General features: G+C 37.9%; 2 protein-coding genes across 9 annotated transcripts in view; both read left to right on the top strand.

Moving 5' to 3' along the window:
* LOC132384614 (zinc finger CCCH domain-containing protein 10-like) overlaps positions 1-3,714 on the top strand; it is a 39,847-nt gene extending 36,133 nt beyond the window's left edge. For 4 of the 5 annotated variants that reach the window (XM_059955879.1, XM_059955878.1, XM_059955881.1 and 1 more), the window contains one exon: positions 56-3,714. In XM_059955879.1, the coding sequence (XP_059811862.1) occupies positions 104-793 (690 nt within the window). In that variant the 5' untranslated portion in view covers positions 56-103 and the 3' untranslated portion in view covers positions 794-3,714. The remainder of the gene's footprint in view (positions 1-55) is intronic. The other variant, XM_059955882.1, reaches the window with a different exon arrangement.
* Positions 133-24,508, top strand: LOC132384612 (zinc finger CCCH domain-containing protein 10-like). Of its 4 annotated transcripts, none has more exons than XM_059955872.1 (4): positions 133-269; positions 14,065-14,110; positions 15,603-15,679; positions 18,652-24,508. In XM_059955872.1, the coding sequence occupies exon 4, from the start codon at positions 18,687-18,689 to the stop codon at positions 19,527-19,529; it is 843 nt and encodes a 280-aa protein (XP_059811855.1). In that variant the 5' UTR covers positions 133-269; positions 14,065-14,110; positions 15,603-15,679; positions 18,652-18,686; the 3' UTR covers positions 19,530-24,508. The 4 variants fall into 4 exon arrangements, with proteins under 4 accessions (XP_059811855.1, XP_059811857.1, XP_059811856.1 ...); XM_059955874.1 differs by lacking the exon at positions 133-269 and adding an exon at positions 8,553-13,949; XM_059955873.1 differs by lacking the exon at positions 133-269 and adding an exon at positions 8,553-13,953.

Genomic DNA, 24,508 nt, shown 5'->3' with positions numbered 1-24,508 from the left:
CTTGTAAATAATCGCTCATTCTCTGTAAAGACCTGCCTTTTTTTTTCTTTTGCAGTTGCTTGCGTAGCGCCTTGGCTAAACAGCGCAGAAATAATCTATAAAAATGCCTGATAACGGCACCGAGGAGGCTGGCCCCAGTACAGATGATATTTGCCGCGACTTCCTGCGCAACGTCTGCAACCGCGGTAAGCGCTGCAAGTTCCGCCACCCAGACGCTAATGAGATGTCTACCCTTGGCCTTTTATCTTCTGATCTACCTGTTAATAAAGGTGAGATTCCGATCTGCCACGACTATCAAAAGGGTGACTGTCAAAGAGGGCCCAAATGTAAATTCCTGCACGTAAAGCGCGACGAGTATGGTTATGAAAACCAAGGTATGGCGCACAGCCAAGTGTTTTCTTCCTTGGCCCGTAGATATGACCGCTATGATGACCTCTACTCTAGAGGTTATGACGCTGACCACTACGATGGCTACGATGCCCACATGAAGAGGAGGAGGATGGAGGGCATGGGGTTCGAAGTATACGACTACGGTATGCAAAATCCAGGTGCAGCTGACTACCGATTTCTGAAGGAAGAGAATCTCATGCTCCAAAAGCGTGTTGAGGATCTCCAAAAACAGGTGTCAAATCTGATGGCCACCAATGAGCTCCTTCTAGAGCAGAATGCAAATCTCCGCAACCAAGTGAAGATGGGAATGATGACTCCCATGACTCCCATGACCCCCATGACCTCCATGACAGCTATGACTCCCACACCCACTGCAACAGCTGGGAGATTCACCACCCAGTGACGTGGTGATGATCACCTGAGAGAGGTGTGACTCTACTTTAAATAATTGTTTTGTCACTTCAGTATACTAATAAAAGAATCTTATGTAGTTTGTCAGATCTGAGAAGGTTGTACTGGGACTGCTTTACAGATGCAAATATGCAAATTTACAGATTGACCTATAAGACCATGATCTCAACTGATACTTGGCAGTTTTACAATACCACTACTTCTAATTTATAAATAGTGGTGGGAGGGGGAGTAATAGGGGTGGACAGGGGAAGATGGTTTAGTTGCTGTACCACTGCTAACACTGGCAGTGAAGTGACAGGATGTATCAGAAAATTCTGATAATTGTTCATGATATCTAGAGTCACTGCAATAAACATTAGTCATTTTGAATAACTTAGCTTTCTTTCTCCACCCTTCTCCCCCCCCCCCCCCCGCCCACCCACCTTAAATAAAGAAAAAGTAATGCGAGTATTGTGAAAACATTTAACCAAAATGCAGGACGAAGTTGTTCATCCAGTAAGCTATTTTCTAAGTGACATTGTGCAAAATTCTCTGTTCATTGACTTGGTTATGGCCATTTTGTGCACAAATTTGAGAGTATTTTCTCACCTCAGTTTTGCGCATTTTGCTTTTCTGGAAACCTTGTGTTGCAAGATTTAGACACATGCTAGATTTGGCTTTGGCAAAGCATAGTGGCAGATATGTATGAATTAAGTGGCAAAATTAGCCACCAATTGAGCCACCTGTATTGCAAAGCTTTCCAGTGTGTGTATTGTGAGATGCCTTGGTATGTGTTGCAAGCTATTACAGACTTGGGTACTGAAGGTTGTATAATTCTAGATCATTGTTATTGTCTGATTTATATTTTCCATCTAAGTCTAGAATACATCCTTTAATACACCTATATCGTTCAATGTGTAGCTGGCCTCTTGTGTATCTGTTCTATGTGACTGACATTTTGAAAACTAAGTTAATCATTTGTCAGCCAACTGATTTTTAATTTGGCTTAAGCCACAGGAAACAAGGCATTTTTGATGCTATGTGTAGTGGGTATTGGGTTGGTGGTCTTTTGGTCTGTATTGTGGGTTTTTCTTTTGTGTTGGTGGGAACCCAGGACCACTGCATGGCACATCATAGATTTTTCTACTTTTCTTGCATTGCTTTCTACTTTAAAACTCATTTAAAATAGCTGAGTGTAGTTTATTAGTTGCCATGTTTTCATTGGACTTAGGTGAACAGAGAATCCTGCCTGCTTTTAGTAATTCTCTACCTATTGTGTATAATTTTTAACTTTTCTGTTTTTTTCTACTGTTCTTTGGGGTGGGGGAGGGCACACTTTGGTTCCACACTGGAAAATCCGATCCTGCACTAACTGTTGATTGCAGAAGGTAAAAGCCTGCATACATCTTGACTCTCTTCTCTCCTGTTTAAAGAAGCACCTGGTCTTCACTCAACAGGTTCAGCTGGGAATAATGGACATACAGACCCCAGAACTTATAATTTTCCTTGCCCACATTTCCACCCCTTTACATGCCTGCTCAAGCTGAGAAGATATAGAACAGAATTGTGAATTGCTAGGTATTGGTGTTGATGGATATCAAGCTAATATTGCAGTGACCACAAATTTTTGGAATTTTCTTATCTTGGAGTACAAATCACAAATGTTAGTTATATAATTGGTATATGGTGCATTATTGTAGTTCAGTGTACATTGGAATCCTGTTTGTAATAGCTGGGCAAGATAAATTCAACTTATTCATCAGACCTGCAGAAATGACTATTACAAGTCAGTCATGGTTTGGTACAACAAGGATCTTGACAGGAGTCTCCTTATTGACATCTGATTGTGCACCTCTTTCAGTTCCTAAAATCACAGTGCCCACTTGTCACTGTTGCTATTTTTTAAGATCCTTGCACTGAAATGTTAATATTATTCGTAATCCTATCTGGCCTTAGTGGTTTAGGATTCTGGCATTCATCTATCCTTTGTTTTGGCATTTGAATGTACTACATGACTTTAGTGTTATTTCAAGTTAAAGCTTAGGGTCAGCCTTTTAACGGTGAACATTTTCTCCTCCACTCTGCACACCAAAATCTTTTGGCATTACCCAAGCTGCAGTTGATTGGGAACAGGGTAGGGCAGTTGCTACTTTATGGGTAGTCATCAATTATTGTCGACCCTAACAGTCAAGTAAACTAGTGTGTCATAAATAATACATTCTCTTTTCCTGGTTAAAACTTACTGACTAGAATGGGTATGTCTCTACAGGTTTAAAGATTTGGAAGAAACAAAGTAGCCAGGCTTCTTGTGGAGTAGTTCTGTGGTGAGATTGTTTCTTCACAACACAGACCCAATCATTAATCGGCTACACTTTTAAAAAAATATATAAGGGAATTTTGATAGGTTCAATGTAACTATAGAGAGGTCTTCAACTTGAATTCTGGTTTTCACTACTGGTCTTGCTAATGAATTTTAATTTTTTATTTCAGAATTTAATGTTTTTGATTTTACTGTACTACCAAAACACACTGTTTCCTAAATTGGACTTTGCAGTGAAGTGGTTATTAAAGTGGAATAATGAGCACTTTGGTTGCCATTTGGAAATGCCAATAAAATGGGAAACTTAACTATAGTTCATCTAACGCGCTGGAAAGGTTTAATGGTACAGTACATGTATAATGTGTATATATTTGATTGCTACATAGTTATTTACTATGGTTAATGCTTTTCTATGCGATTACATGTAGAGTGTTTTTTTTTCCGTCGTTAATCGTTCAACTGATGCAGACCTCCAGGACAACAGAACCTATACAGTCCTAAACTAAGTGTACTTTAATTGTAGACCTTTTAAAACAAAAAAAAAATGTGTTCAACTTCATTTCTATGAAAGTTTGTTGAGTGTATAACAATAAAGCAAATTTTCATTTGTGTATTGTTTTGTATTTCTTGTGTTTGTAGTGCAAACTTTAGTAAATTGACTTTTTGTAATCATGATATAAGTAAAACACTTGTTACATAAATTATAAATTCAGCTCAGTGCAAGATAAATATCTTGGGGGAAAAATAATTCTAAACCTTAGGAGGTGACAGCTCCTTTTGATCAAACTGTTTGTACTTTTTAAGCCTTAAATCATCTGGTGGAAATTTATTTTGGTTGGCAGTGAATTTAAAAAAATGGCTACCACACACTATACTATGCACCTTGCCTATTAGCACTCCATATCAGCACTGATTCCTTTGTATTTGATTTTAAAATTAGAGGTGCAGATATGACTTAGTGAAAATTAAATTATGGAGAGGTGTTCAGAAAGGGTTTATCTTGGAAAAAGCATGGAATAGAAGCAGGTGAGTTTTTGGGCTGAGTTTTTAAAAAAAAACATAGCAAGAATGATATCTATTGAAATTCTGATTATGCCAGTTGATTTAGAAGACAGCAATTGAGATTTCATTATTAAATACCTCTTATTCTATAATTTGATGCAAATGACTCGTCAAAATGATCTTGTTCTTAACATACATATGCACACTTCCCAGCAGGAATCTTAAGGTGTGGGAATAGTCCCTCCTCATCAAAAGTTGGGGTGCTGTGGCATATTGGGGAGCTACTTCTGCCATAGCAAAGGTTAGCAAGCAGGCTAAGCATCACAACTAAACTTGCTGGATTTGTAGTGAATTTGATTGCATTTTTAGCAAAAGTTACAATTATCCACACTATGGAATGTAGTTATAAACCTTGTCTGATAGATTTGTTAATAGGCAATTTGTGTCTTATTTTCTGACATCTTATGGTATGAATGTTGTATTTGAGATAATGGAAATGGTATGGCAAGATTAATGATGCAATGTAGGTTAGACTTTTTTTTACCTCTTGGGACTTGGACTCAAGTTCATCTATACTTGATGTTGCCAAAGCCATTTGAAATTAAAAGGTGCACGGTCTATTGTGAACTTTAGCTTTGCACGCCATACTTACAGATTAAAATAATTATTGCCTATCCTATATGGGTCTACTCTTATTCCATTTCAGTCTTTCAGCAATTGTTTTCCTTTTGAAAACATACTACTAGTCCCAACAACTTCTGTGCTCGTGAGAGTCAAATTTCTCTATTGAACTAAATATACTTCTATTTATTTCAAAGTAGTATGTGTTAGTAGGCTAATTGGTCACATGGGTGGAATTGGGCTGTGCAGGCATATTATGCTGGAAGGGCCTGTTACCATGCTGTATATGGTCTCTGCATTTTTGCTGCACATCTATTCTGTCCAAAAAAAATACATATTTCTGCCATTTAAAAAAACTTCAGTTTTTCTGGCAGCTGTAATCTCCTTTCTGGTAATACTCAAAATTTTGCCTGACCATTACTTTTGAATCATGGAAATGCATTTTAAAATTGATTTGCTGGCCTGTTGCTGCTTGTAGCAACCTCATCACCTGCTTTCTTATGCTCATTTAATTGCTTGTCTATTTGCTGATGCTTTTGCATTTCCCCTAATCTACCAGACCTCCTTGTTAAGGTATAATTGCGCCTCCACTGCTTGTTTTTCTTTTTGATGTCCTTTGTTGCAGATTATTTTGTTATTTATTGGTTAGGCTATGGGTATCACTATTTAGTTGTAATTATTGTCCCTTCTTGAACTGTCTCGTTGGGCTTCATTGTAGGGCAGTTAAGTGTCCACTACATCGTTACAGTCTTTGCGTTGTGCTGACTATATTGGGTATACTTTTCCATCCCTGAAGGGCATCTAGTGATCCAGATAGATTTCTAAATCCCTAATTATTTATGTACGCTGCAAATAAGTAGTCCTGAATTTGATGCTTTGAGGTACACTGCCTTCTGTGGTCTGAATAAAGATCCTTTGTTCTCTACCCCCACCCTAGAGCAGGGCTAAAAGGTACAATTAAAGCTGCAACTCTTTGGCTACCTCAGAAGCCAGTTAAGTTTAACATTGGACTGGAACTTGCACACAGGCCAGATCAGGCTTGACATTAATCTCTCTAAAAGTGTCTTGGCAACGTAAGATCATTTTTTCATGTTCCAGATTTTCTAAAATAAATTTAATCTTGGTACCATGATTTGAATTCTGATTTCCTTATTTATTGGCTCAACTTTATATTTCTAAATTAATTAAAATTAAGTTCAATGAAAACATTGCCTAACTATACTATAATAAAACCAGTATCAAAAGCCTGTACCAGATGCTGCTAGTTGCAGTTTTGATTTAATATTGTTACAAAAATTCCAAAATGTAAAGTATTGTCTGATGACATTAGTAATTGGATACAAGAAGCATTGCAATGAGTATTTTATGTGACTGAACAAGTTTTTCATTGCTTCCTTTGGTGTACTGGGGATATAAATACATTTGAATATAGTTCCATTTGCATGTCAAAATGAAATTAACAGTACAAATCTATATGGTGCTATACATCATTGTGCGAATAAAGCAATTGATAGATACAGTGCTAGAGAAGCATGTGATGAGAGAAAGTGATTGAGCATTAACTTTTTCTTGTGCCACAGATAAAGATTCTCAACTGAAGCACTGACTGTTTCCATCTGTTGATGCTGCCCGACCTACTGAGTTATTCCAGTGCTTTGTGTTGAATATTTGTTCCATTTCTTTTCGAAGGATTGTTAGGTTGTGATTCTCTAACTTCCAAATTAGGCATCAGCAAGAATTGATTCCCTGTGAATCTCTATCACACCTAGTGGGAAAATTTTTAAAAATGCTCTTTGCTGCTGTCAAAAAAGTGCATTGAAGAATCTAAAGGTTGTTTTTACATCATCTCTTAAAATGCTAGTTTCAAGTGGCACCAGCAACCAGTGATGGATCATATGCTGGAAAAGCCATTAAATAAAACCAATATCATGTGGTTACTAGGCCTGGCAGCATCAATGGAAAAGAGCAAACAGTTGACATTTCAAGCTGAGACCGTTCATTAAGAATGGAAAGGAAGGGCAGAAGTCAGAATAAGGTGGAGGGAGGGAAGGAAGTAGTACAAGTTGGCAGATGATGTGTGAAACTGGGGGGAAGGGGTGAAATAATAGGCAATAAAATATATCAGTAGATAGACTGTATCCAGATATCAAGAAAGGGGACAGGGGTGTCAGAAATGGACATTCTATCCACTGATATCATCTATAAACCCACTGATTCACAGCTTTCTGGACTATACCTCTCCCCATCCTGTCATGTAAAAATGCTATTCCCTTTTCTCAGTTCGTCTGCATCTGCTCTCAGGTTGAGGCTTTTTATTCCAGAAAACTGAAATGTCCTTCAAAGAAAGGGGCTTCCATTCTACCATCAATACTGCCCTCACCCGTAACTTACAGTTCGCGAACACCTGTCCTCACCCCATCCTCCCGCCACCACACCAGGGAATAGAGTTCCTCTTGTCCTCACCTACCCACAAGCTCCACATTTGGCGCATAATTCTTCGCAGCTTCCATCAGGTCCAATGGGATCCTGCTACTAAGTACATATTCCCACCCATTTTATGCTTTCTGCAGGGATGTGACTCCCTTGTCCACTTGTCCCTCCCGTAACTTATCCTTGTAAGTGGAACAAGTGCCACACCTGCTCCTACACTTGGGTAGCCTCTAATCTGATTTATCAAACTTCCAGTAATTGTCTCCCACTCCTCACACACCTCCCCCTGCACCATTCTCCATTCTGGTTTCCCTCTCACACCTCCTCTTACTTGACCATTACCTCCCTCTGGTAATCCTCCCCCTTCCCTTTCTTCCATGGTCCTCTGTCCTCTCTTAATCAGATTCCCCTCCTCCAGCCCTTTGTCTCTTTCACCAATCAATGTCCCAGCTCTTATTCTGACTTCTCTCCTTCCTTTCCAGTCCCAATGAAGGGTCTTGGCAGGAAATGTCAACTGTTTACTCTTTTCCATAGGCCTGGCCTGCTGAGTTCCTCCAGTATTTTGTGTGTGTTGCTTTAGGTTTCCAGCATCTACAGATTTTTTGGAGTTTATGTGGTTCCTTGCTGATGCAGGAATTTTAAATTGGAAGAGTCCCTTCTTGTTCTGAGTATTGAGTTTGATGTTCAGCTGAAGAGCTAATAACAGCTGAGAATAGTTCAAAAAACTAATTGACAATGCATTATTAATTGATTAAACCCTACTCATTTGGATTATTCTTTTGACTTGTGTACATTCTAAAGGAAGTAATGAGTAATCTATAAATATTTTGGATGTTCTTTGTTCCTGAAATTAATAGCCACTTAATCCTGCACTTAAAATTTCACCCCTGTATGCTTTGCCCTTCAATTCCCTTGCAGTCCTCTTCGAATTGAGGATGCACTCACTCTGGTGAATAAAATGGCTGCAGAGAAAACCATTGAAATGCAGGGCCATCTTTCCTTCACAAGCAAATAACCCTGATAAGTTGATCTTGGTTTCATTTTTATCAGAATTGATCGCCCCCCTTAGTTTTGATCTTGGTGAGGGTTTAACAGTATTTGATTATGGGAGCAAAGATCATGGCATTTTGGGATGGTATGAGTGTCTAGTGTTATACTTGATGTAAAGGAAGAAGCTTGCAGTTGGTATTGGTTCATTATTATCACACACTAAGATACACTGCAAAGCTTATCTTGTACATTGTTCATACAGATCAAACTGTTACACAATGCATTGAGCTAGTATAAGGTAAAACAATAATGCAGTAAAAAGTGTAAAAGCTGCTGAAAGGGTACAGTAAGATAAACAGTAAAGTGCGAGATCTTAATGAGGTAGGTTATGAGGCCAAGAGTCTGATAGCAGTGGGACAGAAGCTGTTCTTGAGCCTGGTGGAACTTTTATAACTTTTGTATCTTCCGCTTGATGGGAGAGGGAAGAAGAGGTGGTCCAGGGTGGTTGGGGTCTTGGTCAATGTGTTGCACTGCCTCAGCATAATCAGTGTCTATAGGGGGGAGACTGGTTCCTGTGATGTGCTGAGCTGTGGTCACGCGCAGAGCAGTGGCCATACTAACCTGTTATGCATTCATAACAGAATGCTTTCTATAGTGCATCAATTTTTTAAAAATGCTAGAGTTATGGGGGCATTGTTGGGCAGTTATTGTCTATAGAATGTCATTGACAGGTGTGACACCTTCAGTTCCTTTACTAATAATTATTCCTTTAGAGAGTTGCTTTCAACTCCTGGTATTGAAGTAGCCCATACCAATTTACAGAAGTACTTGAATAATGTGTGGCTTGTGACTGTAACCAGTGGGGAATGAATTTTGAGTGAGAAGCTTGGTGTTAACTCGACATTCAATGTACAGGTTTCCCTCGCTATCCAAAGGTAGAGCGTTCCTATGAAACAGTTCGTAAACCAAAATGGCGTAAAGCAAAGAACCAATTACCATTAATTTATATGGGAAAATTTTTTGAGCGTTCTCAGACCCCAAAAGTAACCTACCAAATCATACCAAATAGCACATAAAACCTAAAAAACACTAACATACAGTAAAAGCAGGAATGATATGATAAATTCACATACCAGAATTGGGAAGATTAAGTCAAAACCGATTAGTAGGATAAAAAGTCGGCACGTGCATGCATGCGCACACACCTGCCCGCACAAGGCTTCATGGTCGTGGTAGTCTTTCTCGGGGTAAACACAAGTTTCAAGTAAGCGTCTTTTTTCATAAAAGCAAATCCTCTTTCAGTTAGCGAAAACAGGTACTAATTTAGGTCTTTCGTAAAAGCAAAATGTCCTAAAGTGATCATTCGGAAAGCGGGGGACACCTGTATTGATTAAGACTTCCAGAGTTAACCTCCAAATATTAATGGCATCAGCACTGGTGCTTTAAAAGTGCCTGACTTGTCTGTCTGTTCACAGCATCATTATCCACAAAATGTCAGGAATATGATGAAAACTTGCCATTAGTTCAAACTCCTGGATATTGTAGCAGCAAAGGTCATAATGTAGCACACAGCAGGTAACTTGGCCGGTACATTTGCTAATTCTCTCCATCTTCATTGCTGGGCACTTTGGCTGCAGGATGTACTGTACATTCTACAGGAAGAGCTGGACAATTCTCTCTTGTGACCTTCACCTCAAAACGAACTTCAATGCAACTTCCTTTCCAAGGTGCCTTCTACAGCAACTTATAATGATATATTGGCCTGAGTAAACTTTGCAAAATACTTTGTAGATGATATTTAAATGTCAACAAGGCCATAGTGTTGATTAGGAAGCAAGGCCACAGAATTTGGTTCACCAAATGTGGAGAATTGGAAACCAGCCAGAAATAATGGAAGTTGGAAACTGACATATGGTACAGGTAAAGTGTTAGTGGAAGCTAGATGAAAGTAGAGGCTGAGATGGATGGACTTGCAGGTATTGTGATGAAGAAAGTTTTATAGCAGGACTGCAATTTATCATGACACCCCACTTTGAAATCACTGAAGCTTTATCATGGCCTGCATTCTTCCCAATTCCTCATGATTTCCACCTGGTGATAGGATCTTCTGCTTATTACCTATCTTCTGGAGCTCTTCCTTTGGCTAGGTCTCTTCCTATTTTCACTTCTTCCTCTTGCTGTTCTCATGAATACAGAAAAGCAGGAAAGTCAACCCAAAATGATACATAATCTGCTATGACAAATTAGAACAAAACTCGATCAGTCTGTCCCTGTGGCTGTTTTCAACAGACAAGAATTCTTATTTAAGTAGGTTATTCTAAAAGGTCAGGCTACTTGTTGTTCTGCTAACGCATGCCTGGTTGTATAAATGCAATCTTTTTCCTGAAAATGGTTATCATAAATGATCTATCATGTTGCAATTCCATCATGATCTGTCAAATTTTCTTACAAAAGGGCTAAAATTAAGTTTTTTAAAAAATCTTGTGCAGAGTGGAGGACCACAGTGCCCACCTGTTTGGTATCTGGGATTTTTATTTATTTAGCAATAAGACATGGAACAGCCCCCTCTGGCCCAAAGTGCTGCATCACCCAGCAACCCTCCTATTTAACCCTAGCCTAATGAGAACACAGTTTGCAATGACCATTTAAACTACTAAGCGTACATCTTTGGAATGTGGAAGGAAATTGGAGCATTTGGAGGAAGCCCACACAGTTATAGGGAGAACATAAAAGCTCCTTACAGGTGTCATTGGAATTGAACTTCGAATTCTGGAACGCCATGAGCTGTAATAGTGTCACACTCACTGCTATGCTACTGTGGTGCTCTAGGGTATAAAAGACAAGTTATAGAATCATAGACTACTACAGCATAGAAACAGGCCCTTTGCTCCATCTAGTCCATGCCAAGCTATTAATGGGCCTAGTTCCATTGACCTACACCCAAACCATATCCCTCCTATCCATATTCAAATTTCTCTTAAATGTTGAACCCACATTCACCACTTCTGCTGGCAGCTCGTTCCACACTCAACGACACTGATAAAGTTCCCCCTCAGGTTCTCCTTAAAAATTTCATCTTTCACCCTTAACCAATGACAGTTCTAAGGTTTTCGCCCAATCTCTGGAAAAAGCCTGCTTGCATTTACCCTATCTATACTCTTTATAATTTTGTATACCTTTATCAAATCTCCTCTACCAAATCTTCTATGCTCCAGGGAATAAAGTCCTAACCTATATAGCCTTTCCCTATAATTCAGGTCCTTAACTCCTGGCAACGTCCTTGTAAATGTTCTCTGCGCTCTTTCAATCTTATTGATATCATTCTTGCAGGTAGGTGGCAATACTCCAAATTTGGTCTCATTAACATTTTGTACAACTTCAACGTAACATCCCAACTCCTGTACTCATACTTTGATTTATGAAGGCTAATGTGCTAAGTGCTTTCTTTATTACTCTATCTATCTGTGATGCCACTGTCAAAGAATTATGGATCTGTATACCCAGATCCCTCTGTTCTACCAAATTCTTGCGTGTCCTACTGCTAACCATGTAAGACCTACCCTGGTTTGCCCTCCAGAAGTACAACACCTCACACCTGTCTGCATTAAACTTTCATTTTTCAGCCCATTTTTATTGCCTTCCTCACTGGCCATAAAGCTCCCAATCTTGGTGTAATCTACAAATTTGCTGATCCAGTTTACCACATTATCACCCAGATCATTGATATAGATGATAAACAGTAGACCCAGCTTCATTTTCTGCGGCACACCACTAATCACAGGCCTCCAGTCAGAGAGGCAACCTTCTACTATCACTCTCTGGCTTCTCTTGTAAAGCCAATGTGTAATCCAGTTTTCCTCATCCTGACTGCCAAGTGACTGAACCTTATTGACCGACCTCCCACGTGGGACCTTGTTAATGCTTAATTTAAATTGTATTTCCATTGAAGGTAGCACCAGAAAGCTCATGAATTGGCCTCTTTCAAGATCCTGAAGCATGTATGAGCACACAAAGATGTTGCTTAGTCTATGTCTTGTCACACTTATGAGTTTTGAGTATTGTGGTGGCACCACACTCCACCCTGTCAGCTCTTGGCCAGCAGACTTTTGTACAGAGACAAATTGTGGCCTTCCAGGTGGTCTATTCTTTCTCCACTTCAGTAGTAAGCTGCTTAGTAGTCCCACCAGCTAGGCCCATTATCTACAAGTCGTGCCTACCACTACTTGTAGATGGTTGTACTGATGTTGATTTACCTGTGTTGCAATCAGACTCCTTTGGGGCTTGAGACATCTTCTGCAGTGTTGTAACTGTTGATGTTCTGGCATTCTTGATTTGTTGTTTTCTCTCTTTCTCCTCCCTCCCCCCACCCCCCTTCCACTGGCCACAGGTTTCCAGATTATCTGTAAGGAAGTATAAACTTGGTATTCTTTGGGTTAGGGCAGTCATTGATAGTTCTGTAGTTGTCATTTTGCATTCTTAAGTCTTTTTTTTATATTAGCGTTGGCAGGACATTTCCATACTAGGAAAGAATACTCAATAATGGAGTAATGTAGAGTGAGCACATCACAATATATCATAGGTGGGTGTGCTCTTCCCCTACACTCAACAATCAAAAGGACTCAGACCTGTGACACAGATTTTTATTTTTTCTCTGCTATGACTTACAGTTAAGCCATCAATTACCTGGGGTGCTGCGGTAGTGTAGCTGTTAGCGTTACAGCTTTGGGCATCAGTTTATTTATTTATTTAAAGATGAAGTACTGCCTGAGCTGTAATAGTGTTGTGCTAACAGCTATGCCACAGTTGCGCCTCATTTGTAGTTCAATTCCAGTGTCTTCTGTAAGAAAGTTTGTATATACTTTCTGGGGGCACGTGGGTTTCCTCCGGGTGCTCTGGTTTTCTCCCACAGGCCAAAGACATACTGTTAATTGGTCATTGCAAATTGTCCTGTGTTTAGGTTGGGGTGAAGTAGGTAGGTTGTTAAGCAGTGCACTTATTGGGCTAGAAGGGCTTGTTCTGTGCTATACAGCTAAATAGATCATAAACATTGTTAATATGACAGCTGTAGTGAAGAACTATTTCGTCATTTTCAGCATGATAATCTACGGTAGCAATAAATCCTGGTTTTACTTATTCATTTTGGTATCTGGCCTCTGCTGCCAAGGCTAGTGTTCATTGCCCTTGAAGGTGATGATGAGGCACAGACTTAAACTGCTGCTGTCTCGCTGGTAAAGGTGTTCCCATGTGGTACTGGTGGGTAGGATGTATAAATATTTATACCCAGTAACAATGAAATTAATTATGGCTTATTCTTTAAACTTCAGGCACCAAGTTGAGGAACAAATTTGAGGTTTTGTTTTTCCACAATGTGTACAGTGTGCTTTTAGTTTTTTTTCATTTTTGCTCAGAGTTGTGCTACAGTTTACTAGAGCTTAAATGTTCATCCTTGAATTTTCTCTTTTCCAAAACTGTCAGGAATATTTGCTTCCAATATTTTGTAAAATGTGATGAGTTGTTCATTATGCTGGGGTTTTTTAATGCTTGGGCCCCTGTGAACCACTCCTGTGCTTTTGTTTTCATACAAGCTTAATATCGTGCTATTGTTTATTACATTATGTTCCGGTTACTGTGGAAAAAATGTATACATTAAATGAATGATGTCACTAGTTTGCTGAAAGGGAAAAAACTCAATGGGCAACATCAGCAAAATGAAACATCTGAAGGGATTGCGTCCATGTAACCTGGACTCACCCCTAAGGAATAAGAAGGATACTTTTATTTGAAGAATGAGAGACCAAACAATGTAGGTAATATTGCTTACTTATTTTGGATTGTGCCATGCTATGTTTCAAATAGATTATTAAGACCGTTGAATACCTAGGTGGTATAACATGTCTTTTTATTACTATGAAAATTAGGTCCAATGGAGCATTCACAGAGCAGTTCTCAGAACTCTGTAATAAAGTAAGTGGATTTTTAAATTTTGTGACATTTTAATAGAATTGTATATTATGTCTCAGTCAACATTTATTTTTGAGTATTCTGGTTACCATGCTTAATTTTGGTGTGCCCAGCTGGCGCAGAATGGGGAATACTGACAACAAACAGCTGGTGAGTCCTGGACAGTGATGACCCTGTTTTTTTTTGTTGTAGTCAAAATAATGTGACCTAGGCAAAGCCTATTGAACAAGCAAATGCACGTTACTTTAACTGTAATTATTTGTTTAGTATTACATATGATTTAAGAGAAAACTCAACACCAAATTTCAGAGACATTGTGTCCTTAGATGATGGGCTTGTTTTTCCCTTCAGTAACCAATGAAGAACTGCACTGCAAAACAATATAGGCTAGAAAGTGGGCAGATATTTTGTAGTTACTACTTTATGTAGAAAGTGTGGATTACTACATTTTAAAATTAAGAATGGGAAGGGTCATGTAAATTTTAAAAGGATGTGGAGGAACAAATGAACCTTGATGAGCTTGTATACAGATTATTGAAGGTGGCAGTGCAAGTGATTAAGCCTTTTATCAAAAGACTAGTGTAGTGGTTGATTTTTAATCCTTGGGATATTTATTGATCAGGTGGTGGTAAACTTGCATGAAGGCTTATTCAGCAAGAGCATTTAATATAATTTTGCACATCCCATTTCATGAAAGTAATGGAGAAAACACAGGTTTGTTAGGAGGTGATGCAGGATGAGAAAATGTAATCAATAAAGACCAAGTTCGTGCTGAAGGAGATCAGGGAAGATTTAATAAGTCAAGAAGGCTATCCTAGCAAGGAAGCATAGATTTAAGTCAAAAGGAGATTTCAAACATTTAGAGTAGTTAGAATGTTCATTTTTTGCCGTTAGCTCTGAAATGAATTAAATATTTAAAAAAAATTAGATAATTGCTTCTTGTAAGTAATGGGCTTCAATTAGGTGAAATGTCAAAAGTTTGAAGGAGAAGCAAATAAGTGGAGGTAAAGTCGGTGGATTGAAAGAAATATGGGCACAGGCATTTTGGGATAGACGATCTGTGCTTCAACAGTTTATTACTCTATACAGAATTTCTTTTGTATCTGTTTACAATCTAAGTACACAACTTAAAACTTACAGCTTTTATTATTGGATCCTTGGCACCTGATAGAAGACAAGCTACAGATGGATTATTGTATTTATATTTCAAAAGTATGTTTCCCAGTAAGTTGAGTTTTAGTATTCAAGGATATGATTATTTTTCTTCTTGCACTGACATTGTTAAAAACATAATAATGATTCAGCCTTTCAATTTGTGCATGATTATTAAAGTAAGATACAGACATTACACAGAACAATCCATCTGTTCAAAATGGTAAACAGTTGGGGCTAAAATGTTCCAATTACAGATTAGCCCTTGACAGATTACTTTTCAGCTTTGGTGAGTTGAAAACACAGAAGCTTGCAAATAATTCTGATTTTGTTTTTCTCTCAGTACACCTGATCCTTTATGGCCAGTTGCAGCTTTTTGCCTCCCATAAAGCATAAGGGATTTTGTCTCGTCGGACTATGGTGGGTTCTATTCTTTATTATTTAAGCTGAGATCCATGCTTGATGTTGAATAGACTCAAACTAGTGATTTTGAGGAGTTAAGATTTTGATTCAATTTGTCTCAAATGCAATGTTCAATATTGGTGAATGTAATAAAAATATAGAATTATGTTCTCGTGTCTTATAAGCAATAAAACAAATTTAAATAACTATTTTTGGCATTCCATTTTAAAGATTTTAAATTTTTTTTTTAGCATTTTAGTTTCTGCTTGCAAGTACGCAGAATTTCTGCGCAAAAGTAGCAAATGGAACCAAATGATTAAAATTACTGTCCTAATTGCCACCTATGCAGGGGTTTCTTTAGATTCTGTTTCAGCTTGGCTCAGCTTTAACCATGCTATCTTCAGGGGTTAAAATGCTTGTTTTAAATAGTCATCTAACCTATAATGGGGTACGTTAAGACTCTTAGGAACAAGGCCTGTTAGAAGACCGTAGAAGTTCATATGCATTATGCTACATTATTTTTTGACCCTGCTGCTTTTGAACCACATACTTCTATTTAAATTTGATGCATTAACTTGTTTTGCTAGTAAAAAGCTAATAAAGATCCGTGCTAGCGGCAACGAGCAAAACAGCACCAATTCTGAATATCGTTATCTTTGCGCAAAATAAAAAGGGAAATAATTCACAGCAAGCAGCTATGAACAAAAACAGTATTCTTGATGGTAGTATGATGCACAAAAAAAAAAGAAACTTAGCGATACTCATGCAACTATGGGCGGTGGTGCCCTCTTTAGATCTGCTTGCTAATCCAGGTTATTGTCGGTAGGAGAAGCAAGCAATGTATCAGGCATTGTCGGTAGGTTCGTGACATTGCAAGACATAACATGCAGTAAGAAAGGGGTTAATGCCACTTGAATGAATTCAGTGCTCTTGGCAGGGAGCATGGCTGGCACTAAGACTGCACCTCTCAAGGTTGGCCTTTTGAATGTGTTCTTCCCTGGATAAGGGGTTTGTATGTTTATCCCTTTTTTGGCATTAAATTAAGTCACTTAAATCTGAATGTTCCCATGTCTGTTAAGCATTTATTTCTTACCCTTTACTTATGTCCTATAATTAATTTGTAATAAAATGTGTAGCTGTCTTGGAACATGCTTCACGGAATACTGGTCTGAATAATTTACAAAACCTGATTTTTTTAACTGCTTCAGTACCTTGCTGAAATCATGGATCTTTTGGCACTACAAATAAAAAATATATGGACCATGGTAGAGATTGTGGTGTTGACCCACATGTGTAGACTTGGAATTGCAATTCATCTTGACCCTCCTGCGTAGAGCTGAAGGAGTACTCCGGTCAAAAAAATATTGCTGGAATTGGACATTAATCTCTGGCCTTGCTTACCTGTTCTTGGGATACAAGACCTATCACTCAGACGTTGAGTTATCATAATATCAGAGTCAATGTTTAACCCTCATTGGAACAAATTCTTGGCCATAGAATTTCCATAGCTATTTGTGAGAAGTCATAGCTGTATAGCACTCTAGGAAGTCCTGACGTGAAAGGAACGATATGAAGGCAAGTTTTTGAAGTCAATGAAATTACTATATGATTTGGAGAATTATTTAATCAGCTAGGTTACAGGAAAATATTACCCTTTCTGTCAAGTGTACACTAAGCACTATTGTGTTATAAGAATAACTGTTTTCTTTTACTGAAAAATGAAAAACTAACTTCCAGTCTGAAAGCACTTTGACACTATCAAAATGTATAGTGTGTGGGGGGTGGGTGGGTCGAGGCTCCTGCTGTTCTCCCAGTTTTTGCACAGGCATTTTGTTATTGTCATAGGTCCCTCAATGTTTTAGCCAATTAATTATTCTTAAAGGTAATCTATTTATGTATTGTATAGTTATGTAGTAAAGAAACAGACATGGAACTTGATACCTGCCTGAAAAAAGTGGAAATTTTACAGTTACATCAATTATTTTACAGTAATTTTTTAACCAAGTGTCGCTGTGGTGTAATTTTTAATTGATACACTGTCTCATCAACTGTATAAAACAAACTATGTAAATAAAATGTCAGTCCTCAGTGCAAGGTACAATTAGATAATGAGTTTAATTATAGTTTTCTTCAGAGAAGAAAGCATGAAAGTTTTCTCTGAGGCAACGTATGGAGAAAAGAAATAATAAAATTAGATGACTTTATTCAAACATTTCCATTATTTTCTACCTTTTTTCTGGCAGCTATTTCTATCTTTTCTGTTTCCCTTATTTTTATTTAAAAGAAATCCTTACAAAAAAGCACTTCTTAGGTGTGTTCTTTATGGAAGTGGTTTTAAACTAGTTAATACCATATATCCTGATTAAATTTCAGGTTGTCCACCTGCACCCTTCTGCACTCTCAGCTTCGTTCTGATGCTGAGCTAAGTTCCAAAATAGGAAAAGTAATTAAATGTCAGTTAAAAACTACATTTCTATTATTTCACTAAAAGAAAATCCAAATATGTAATATTTGAAATAGAAAACAAACAACTTGGCCTTTCATTCATAGCCCCATTTTGCCTATTGCAATCAAATCTTTAAAACAAGGGTTGGAGTTGAAACTTACTTACATTCTTGTTCCCAGGTCTTCCAAACTACTTGGGATAAATCCCAATAAAATAGTCCTTGGATATTAATGGGATTCAATGACTGATATTTTTTCAGGCAACTCATGCCAGTATTATAAAGCTTATGATGGTCATAGATATCCTGGAGTTCTTGGAATTTTCATGTATCAAGTACAAAGAAATCTGCTGCAAAATAAATTACACTTGAGAGATCATACAAAACAAGGCAGCTAACTTGCATAAAAAGTGTGCCTGCAATTTGTGTATTTTCAATTAAGTTACCGTTGGGCTTTTTGATGTGGTTGTGGGTGGGATGCGAAGATGACCCACACTTCTGTGTTCGGTCCTTTTCTCTCTGACATGATTCATTTTTCTTTTGCAGTTGTTTGTTGAGCAGCGCAGAAATAATCGGTTAAAATGGCAGACAATAATGTTGTTAACAATGGCAAAGACGAGGCTGGCCAGAGCACAGAAGATGTTTGCCGGGACTACCTGCGCAATGTCTGCTATCGCGGCAAGACCTGCAAGTACCTCCACCCGGATATAAATGAGGTACATGACCTAGGTGTGAAAAAGAATGAGTTTGTCTTCTGTCATTATTTTATGAATAATGTTTGTACCCGTGCAAAATGCACATTCATACACGGGACAGCAGAGGATGAAGAATACTACAAAAAAACAGGGGAGCTTCCCCTACATTTGCGTTCCAAGGTGGCTGAAACCTATGGTCTCTCAGTTTCTGACCTGCCTGCTGATAAAGGTGAGATCCCGGTATGCCGTGACTACCTCAAAGGTGATTGTCAAAGAGGATCAAAGTGTAGGTTTCGTCATTTCAAACGTGACAATTTAGAACATGATATCAAGCTGACACGAGACCCTCCACTGTCTCAGCCAATTCGTAGATATGATCGATCGGATAATGACAGCGGTATCAATTGTTATGAGTATGATCACCGCTTGAAGAGGAGAAAGTTAGAAGGGTTTGAGTTTGAAGTCTATGAATATGATCTTTCAAATCGGCGATCAGTTGATCCTGGATACTTGGAGGAGGAGAACATTATGTTGCGAAACCGAAATGAGGAGCTCAAAAAGCAGGTGTCAAATTTGATGGGCAACAATGAGGTCCTTTTGGAGCAGAATGCATTTCTCCGCAACCAGATCAAGGCAGCAATGCTGAACTCCATGCCCACAACAGCAACAACTGGGAGATTTGGCCACTGCACTTCTCCAGGGGTTAAGACAAGGGGACTTTGGGAGTAAATTGCTTCCAAAAATTACAAAATAATTCTTAGCATCTCAGCACTGATCCTATATGTTAAGTCTTTACTCCTGTGACTTTGAATAAGGTTGGGGAGGGTGGGAAAATATTATTGGAATATTCAAACCTTGAAACAATGTTTATCGCTTTTAAAATATATGGTCAAGATACATAACTAAGTTTCTTGACAAGGCTGCGCAAGAAGCATCAAATGAATTTTGGCTGGAATAACTTTTTTCTTGATGCTTGCAGCAATGGCTAAGTGAAATTACATTGGGTATATGTGTTAGTTGGAAGAGGCATTGAAGAGCTAGCGCCAAGTAGTTGCCCAAAGTAGGTCACCATTATAAAAATAAAATTGTTTGCAAAATGTGAATACAGTTTGCTGAGGAATAAGTTTCTTAATGTTTTATCTTGTAAAAAGTAATGTACAAGGCAAAGGTTAATGAGAGTTACCACAAACCTTTTTTAAAATGGTGATCTGGGTTACAGTGTATCTGGCAATAGAATGATAGTATCCTTTAGTATGTTTTGAATGAACTGAACAAACCTGAGTATAGCAACTTTAGTGTTCCAAACCACCATTGAGTGAACTGGAACAGCTTCCAACATGTCTGAGATAATAATGTAAAACCATGGCAAAGGAACTCTAATGTTGAAGTACCTGGAAATATAATACAACACTGCAGTACATTTGCTCTCAAAGTTGTGTTGCCTTACAAACAGTGCAGCTGGCATGAGCAAAACTAAACAAATTATATAGGCCATCCCTGTTTTGTCCAAAATGGACACTGGAATAAAAATGTGTGTTACAGCATCTCATTTTTAACTTTTTGGCAGTCTGCATATCCTGGATCTCATTCTCCCAAACCTTTGAAATAATACCAATCCTCAATGTGCTTGTAGTCTTTCCCTTGTCTTCCCACACCACCTTGTCCTGCTCTCCTATGAATGTCACCAAAACAACCAAAACTTGAGACTGCACACTGATCTCGCTGATTATTGGCAGTTAAATCAGCAGTCTCCAGATGCAATGAAATAGAGAAGTCCTGAGAATTTGCAATTTCGCAGTTGCATTGGAATAAATGCAACTATACAGTGATTCTGAATAAGTGAAATCTAATATCTCTTTTCATTTGATTAAATTCATACATTATGCTTCTAATCAAAATAATAGTAAATAAAATGATATTTGATGTTCACTTGGCTACAAAATATACTGGATCAGCATGTGGTGGTATTAATATGTTCCAGTTTTATTTCTTAAACTGCTCTCTAAGCTTTATGTAAGAAAGCAATCATATTAGAGACAGAAACAAAGCTTGTATGCAAGAAGGCGCATAATGTCACTGCTTGAGAGGTACACTTTCAAAACATTCTTTGGATTGTATGCATTTGGTAGTTTTTGAGTATATAACTTACTATCACTTAATGCTGAAAATCCTTCCTCACCCCCGCCCCCAACAGTATCTAGTATTATACAACCCTGTCTGAACTTAGTGAATGGGAATAGTTGCTTGCTTATGAATGGTTGGGAACAATATTCATCCTTTCCAGCCAAGGAGGCTAACCCCAGTAACCCCAGCCTTTACATATAAAAACTAAAATATATTTTTGAGATGTTTATTCTTTGAAGGCTTAAGGACAACTAGACAGTTTGGTTTTGGCTAATGTTGGTCAACTTAGCATGGACAATATATTCAAGATACACTTGAACTTATCTAAGATTAATCAGCCATTGCTAAGATATCCATTATGTAGTTTCTTAGGATATTTTCTGAGTTTAAGGGCAAGTTGATTTCTATTGAGAAAATGGTGGTGATGCTCAGTAATTACAACCTTGCGTTTGTTATATAGTCTTGAAAATAATTTTTCTTGCCGCTCTCAATCATAGTTGTAAGGTGTGAAATGTTTAGGATTTTTGCGCTATTATTTTACTGTGCTAATTGTGATAGAATAATGCAAAATGAGTTGGGGCTCATGGGGTAAAAAGACTTTCAGAACATTAAAACTGTAGTGAATGTGCATAACAGTGATTGTTGATGTTGAATGCATATTTCTAAATTATAATAATCACATTTGTATCTATTTAGGTTCCATCTTTCTACATTTGAGTTTGCTATTCCAAATACATTAATTAGGTATTGATACACTGAAACATTTTCTAACAGATCCTGTAAATGATAAGTCTGGATATTAAAGGCATTTGAATGGCTGATCTGAAATTTCATGCCTTTATATTTTATGGTTGTAAAGGTTTAAGCGTTTGTGTGAGGAGAAAAAACTTCAAGGTGGTTTAAATCAACTTTGACTCAAGCATACGAGATAACTTGTTTCTTGTTAAATGCCTTCCTTCTATTAGTTGCCCTAACTCTAGAAGCCTCCTCCATGCACTTGCAGTTTTACAGCTTTTAAAAATAAAGTTTCTGAAAGTCACTTTGTGTATGATAAAGTGCTTTTTTTTCCAATTATTAATCCATAGATTTTATTGTTGCACCATATGCACAAATCAAAGTATAGATTAGTGTTCAGCTATATAAAAAGGGTAGAACAATTTACTGAACTCTTGGAAATATTGACCCAGCCTCAGCCCCAAGTCCTGCTTCCAGAAGCATAATTACTCTGAAAAATATGGCTATCATTGTGCAAATGTACTTAATAGCACATTTTTTTTATCATTAAATTACTATTAAAGATACAAATAGAAAAATGTGATGACCTTCCTGACCCTAGTAATGCAGATGTTTCTGATGGAAGCTCTCATAGTTTGGGGCTACCTGGCCATTCTTTGCATTTTACTAAAGCTCCCCATTGATACTAAAATTGGAAAAGATATGTTGTAGATCTAAAGTTAAGATGTTGAAACTTGTATTACATTTGAGAGCTTTATTCTTAATAAAAGTCAGGAAGCTATTTTTCCAAATTTCTTTCTTTGTTTCCTGAACCAGGCACTTGTCCGGGTGTGTTGCAGGATGCACCGTCTGAACCTCTCCAAGATCTTGTTGCTTTTTGAATATTTAAATAGGATTATCACAGTATCCAATCATTTTCCACACCAATCATTTGCCACTGCATTTTCTATCAGGAGATAACAAGCACAGACCTGAAAAGGATAATTGTGCCCAATGGGCTGTGATTTACTCACTCAACAAAATGACAGGGCAAAACCCTGTAATTGGATGTAAATCAGTAAGTTGTGATTGGATTTACTATCATATTGATAGATATTTTCTTGCTCAAGAGTAACCATGATCTGCTTTAGTCCAGCCTGGTAGTCTTTCATTAGTTGAGTTTCCAGGCTTCAGTGATTCCCTAATATTTGGATGATAGCTTTTAATTTCAATGACATTTTTATAGCAGAATGCCTGAAACAGCTTGTTTTGTTACATAGTTATGTAAGAAAGCTGATCTATCACTCTGATAATTTGTATCTGATGGTGCATGTGTAAGATTCCAAATATGGCGCAAATTCCGCATTCACTAAAAAGCAGCAATCCAAAGCATATAATACAGCAATCTCAAACATCTGAGCTGTAGAAAATCCCCATTTAAAACAAAGCAAGTTCCTCAACACAATGAAAAAAAATCTGGTTGAGTTTTGCACTCCTCCTTGATGAATATTCCCCCCCCCCCCCCCCCACAGGTGCATTCAGTGCCCTCCTATGCACACACACCCCATCCATCTGCACGCACACTATTTTAGAGACTTGTATCTGAGAATATTTTCCCCAAACCACTTCTATCTCCCCCTATACACTACTGTTATCATTATTTAGAAAACTCCTTTTATTGCTCCTGTCAGAAGCCTCTTCCTCCCTGCCCCCTCCCCCCAATCAATCCCTGTCTTTATTGATTTTAAGGTCTCTGTTTCTAATTTTGGTCCTTGCTTGTTTTTTATGAATAGTAGTTTTGCCACGCCAAGGGTTTTGTGATTCAATTATCCTGATAAATTGCACTAAAGTGCAGGGGATGCAGACAATAAGTTTGCACAGGAAGTAAGTTGGAAACAGCAGGACCAAACTGAAAAAAACAAGCAAATTAGTAGAAAGCAGATTGGGACTGAAAATGAGAAGACAAAACCAACTTGAAGATCTTAACAGGAGAAAAAGGTAGTGATAGTTGAAAGAGAATATTTAATCCAGAAGTAGTAGGACAGGAAGTTCAACGGTCAAGAAAGAGTGGTAAGCAGTGCTAGACTACAAGTCGAAATTAAATGTCAACATATATAGTGCATTGTCTCTCGGTGCACAATGATGTGAAAAGTGTGAATATAACTAAAATATCCTGAGTGAAAGCCAAAGCCCAATGATGGCAATGGGGGTGGTTTTAATTTTGATTCTTGATAAGGTAAATCAGAGTTTAAGTACCATTAAACAGCTGTTAGTGTAGTACCACTGCATCATTGTTTTTTCTGTGGCTGATGCACATGGGTGGTTACATCAGTCAACCATCTTTAACTTGTTAATGTAAATACACGTTTTTGATAGACAAAATGTAGTTCATTATATATGTATACTTGTATGAATTCATCTTGATGCTACCAGACTAAAAGTGTAATAGAGTGATTACTGTCTAGCCTTTAAGCCTTTAACATTGTTTAATGTATATTTAAGTCTGCTTGAATCTTCCCCCCCCCCCCCCCCGAAGACATTCTTCTGAGTGAATGGTTCCACTTCAACAGAAAAGACATTGTTATAATTCAGGAACCATATTGTGGTCTTCAGTTTTCCATTTGCTTCATCTCTGTAAGTGAAGGTGGCAATAAAGGCATGAAGAATAATCCTGCCTGTGCCCTGACAATGGCTGTGTTGCTCTAAGGACTTCCTGAGAGGAGCTGTAAGGAAAAAGGACACAGTCTTTTCAAGAAGTCAACTTCTCCATTTTGGCAATGTTGTAAGTTTTAATTATTGTGCTATATTGTATCTTGTCAATTGTTCTACTTCTGTAATATTTTTCTCTTGGAATAAATCTGGACACATTC

The sequence above is a fragment of the Hypanus sabinus genome, chromosome X1 (genome assembly GCF_030144855.1).
Source record: "Hypanus sabinus isolate sHypSab1 chromosome X1, sHypSab1.hap1, whole genome shotgun sequence".
Classification (NCBI taxonomy): domain Eukaryota; kingdom Metazoa; phylum Chordata; class Chondrichthyes; order Myliobatiformes; family Dasyatidae; genus Hypanus; species Hypanus sabinus.
Note: the sequence above shows the minus strand (reverse complement) of the source record. Positions and strands in the feature narration are given on the sequence as shown.